Source organism: Nestor notabilis, unplaced genomic scaffold (assembly GCF_000696875.1).
Source record: "Nestor notabilis isolate BGI_N333 unplaced genomic scaffold, ASM69687v1 scaffold29673, whole genome shotgun sequence".
Lineage (NCBI taxonomy): Eukaryota > Metazoa > Chordata > Aves > Psittaciformes > Psittacidae > Nestor > Nestor notabilis.
The window spans coordinates 9,024-11,798 of record NW_009923792.1 but is presented as its reverse complement, the minus strand read 5'-3'; the positions used below and the strand labels follow the sequence as shown (position 1 = coordinate 11,798).

The 2,775-nt window shown below is 49.4% G+C and overlaps 1 protein-coding gene across 1 annotated transcript in view; it reads right to left on the bottom strand.

Moving 5' to 3' along the window:
• Window positions 1-2,775, bottom strand: part of CCDC40 (coiled-coil domain containing 40) — a gene marked incomplete at its 5' end in the record, with an annotated part of 11,957 nt that overhangs the window by 248 nt on the left and 8,934 nt on the right. Inside the window, 6 exons of the mRNA XM_010012326.1 lie at window positions 2-30; window positions 625-783; window positions 932-1,120; window positions 1,764-1,884; window positions 2,432-2,523; window positions 2,642-2,775. The exon at window positions 2,642-2,775 is cut by the window's right edge and continues 32 nt beyond it. Coding sequence (XP_010010628.1) covers window positions 2-30; window positions 625-783; window positions 932-1,120; window positions 1,764-1,884; window positions 2,432-2,523; window positions 2,642-2,775 — 724 coding nt within the window. The remainder of the gene's footprint in view (window position 1; window positions 31-624; window positions 784-931; window positions 1,121-1,763; window positions 1,885-2,431; window positions 2,524-2,641) is intronic.

Genomic DNA, 2,775 nt, shown 5'->3' with positions numbered 1-2,775 from the left:
GGTCTGGTGGGCCACGAGCTCCAGGAGATTCTGAGAAAAGCAACGACAGAAATGGCACACAGCAAAGAACTAAGAGACTGACATGACTGGGGTCAGAGTTGCTGTAACCGTCCCCTTTTGAAGTGGAAGGGCTGCTTAAGGCCACTGCTGTGAAGTCCCCATCATAACAACCAAACAGCAGCCTCATTCTGTTTGTTTTAGAGGCAGCCTCGTGTCACAGACTCCATAAATCAGAGCAACACCCGTGCGTACAAGGCAACTTGCTAGGACAGGGTTTCACCAACTCAAAAACCTCCCAGGAGCTCATTCAAGACCTGGAGCTGGCCCTCAGATGTGTCACAACCTTGGAGCAGGCAGCTGGTGCTCCCACAGGAAAGCTGGTACTAGATATTTTCAAGATAGAAATTACGTCCTTCAGGTGAATGCTGCCTCGCCAAGAGTACAACTGCAGCATCCATTCAGACCATGAGCCCTCAAAATGTGCTCAGTTCACCAAGTGTTGCTAAATCCTATGCCAGTGTGCCCAGTTCAGGGTGGTGATGAGACAGGGACAAGGAGGTGGCCAGAGAAGAAAGCAGTGGGTTCTGTTTGGCTCACATGCTGCACAGGAGGGGATGTGCTCACCCATCGCTTCTCGTTCTGAAGATGTTCTGAATCCGAATCAAGGTCATCAGACTCTGCCTGCAGCCTGCACACCTCCTCCTGCTTCTGGGAGACAGCGGTGCTGAGGGAGGCCTTGGTGCTCTCCAGCTCCAGGATGGTTTTGTCGCAGTCCAGAGTACTCTGGTAAATGGAAGAGAAGGAAATGGCAGGTTCTGGTTCCATAGTTCAGCTGCATTCCCGGCCCTCTTCCCAGAACTCCTGTGCTGGTGCTAATGACAAGGCACACATGGGCTACGTGAGCTCTCGCAGCCGTGCTCTGCTTGCTCACCTGCTGGGTCTCACTGATCTTCTTTCTCAGCTCCTCTTTCTTGTGGTGGAGGCTGCTCTTGGTGAAACGTTTCTTATCTGCAGTCTTCTGCCCCTCTCCACGAACTGTTATCGCCTCTCTACGAGAAACACATGCCTCCATCTCACGAATCATCTTCTCCTGCTGCTTCCTCAGCTGGCTGTAGCGGACCTGCCGTTCGTCACGATACAAAACAGGCTGAAAACGGTGACTGTGTATGGATGGCCCCTCACCGAAGTCTCCTGTGTGGCCCATCCCATCAGCATGAACCAGATATGCATGACACATGAGTGTTGGCAAGCCAAATTTGTTCTAAATCCAAACCTGATTTGCCCCATGTGGATCTGGCAGGCAGAAGGCTGGATTATCAACTTGTATAAAGTAACCTTCAAATTGTTTCACTGGAACTCATTAGCAAGAGCAGAAGAGTAGAAGCATACCAAGAACGAAAGGGAAGAGTTGCTTTGCCAGAAGAGAGACAACTTCCCTAACCCGTGATAAGGATGATGCAATGTTTAATAATCAGCATTTCTTAGCTCATAAATCGGGGTCACAGAGGAAGGAAGCACAGTGCATTTTAAACACACTCTGCTGCAGCCTGGTATGCAGCACGCACAGACACATCCAGGGCACACGTGCTGGGTGCATTTAATTCAGCTTGGCTGCAGGGTGCTAACATTTCCAATATTGCTGTGGCCTGGAAGATGCTACTTCTCCAGCCTGTTTCTCACCTCCTGCCTTACATGTCAGCACCCCAAAGCTGAATACACTGTGGGCAGCTTCCCCTGCTCAGCCCTCTTTCCCAAGGCCTTACTTGCATCCTGTGAATCTCTATTTTCATGGCTGGGATTTCACCCTCTCCTATCACAGAATCCACCGCTGCTCGCATCTCTTTCGTCAGCTGGATCTTTTTCTCCCATAGCATGATTTGATGCCTTCAAGGACAGAAAGGGAAAGCAGTGCCTTAGTAAACAACAGAGAGGATGCCTTCTGTGGGCACACTCCTGAAAGCCACTCTGAACACAGCTGAATGGTTCAGCAGAAACTAAGGACTTGTGTACAGGACCCATAAAAGAGCAGCAGCAGAGCAGCATGAGAGCGCACAGGAAGATCCATACTCAGAAAATGGTATGAAGACTGTAAAACCAAGTGTGCTCACACTGCCAGGGCCTGCTGGACCCCAGTTAACTGCCCAGAGCAGCACACTTGCTCCGAGTTACTGGCATGCAGATTCCCACACAGATCTTGGCAACATCCAGCGCAAGGAAGTGTGCTGGAATCGTTAAAGCCAACATCTTCACAGGTCTTGCTGGTTCCAGAGTCGGCTAAAGCATCTTTCAGTTTCTGCCTTTCAAAAACTCATTAAATCCCTTTCATCCTCTCCAAGGAGAACAGAAGCATATTTGCTGGTGCTGGTAACACGGACACAGACACAAAAGTTCAAAGACTGTGGCACAAAGCAGAAACCTCTCTGGTACCTACTCTGCTTCCACCACGCTGTTCAGGAGTCTTTCCTTCTCCTCAGACAATTGACTGTGCCTCTCCTGCATCTCAACTGCTTCTTTTTCTGCTTCCTAGATTGGGGAAGCATAAAACAATATGACACTGTCAGACTGAGGAAGTTTGACAGGATCGTTATTTGCCTCCAACCTGTATGGGGAGGTTGAGACCTGGAAATGAGACCCTCTGTACCTTCAGAGCACGTACAAACTCGTTCTCTGTTATTATGTTGCTCCACTGCAGCTCCTCGAAGCTGCTGTTATTCTTGTTGATCAACACGTTCAACTTTATCAAGTCATTGTACATGTTCTTCATGTGATGGTCGA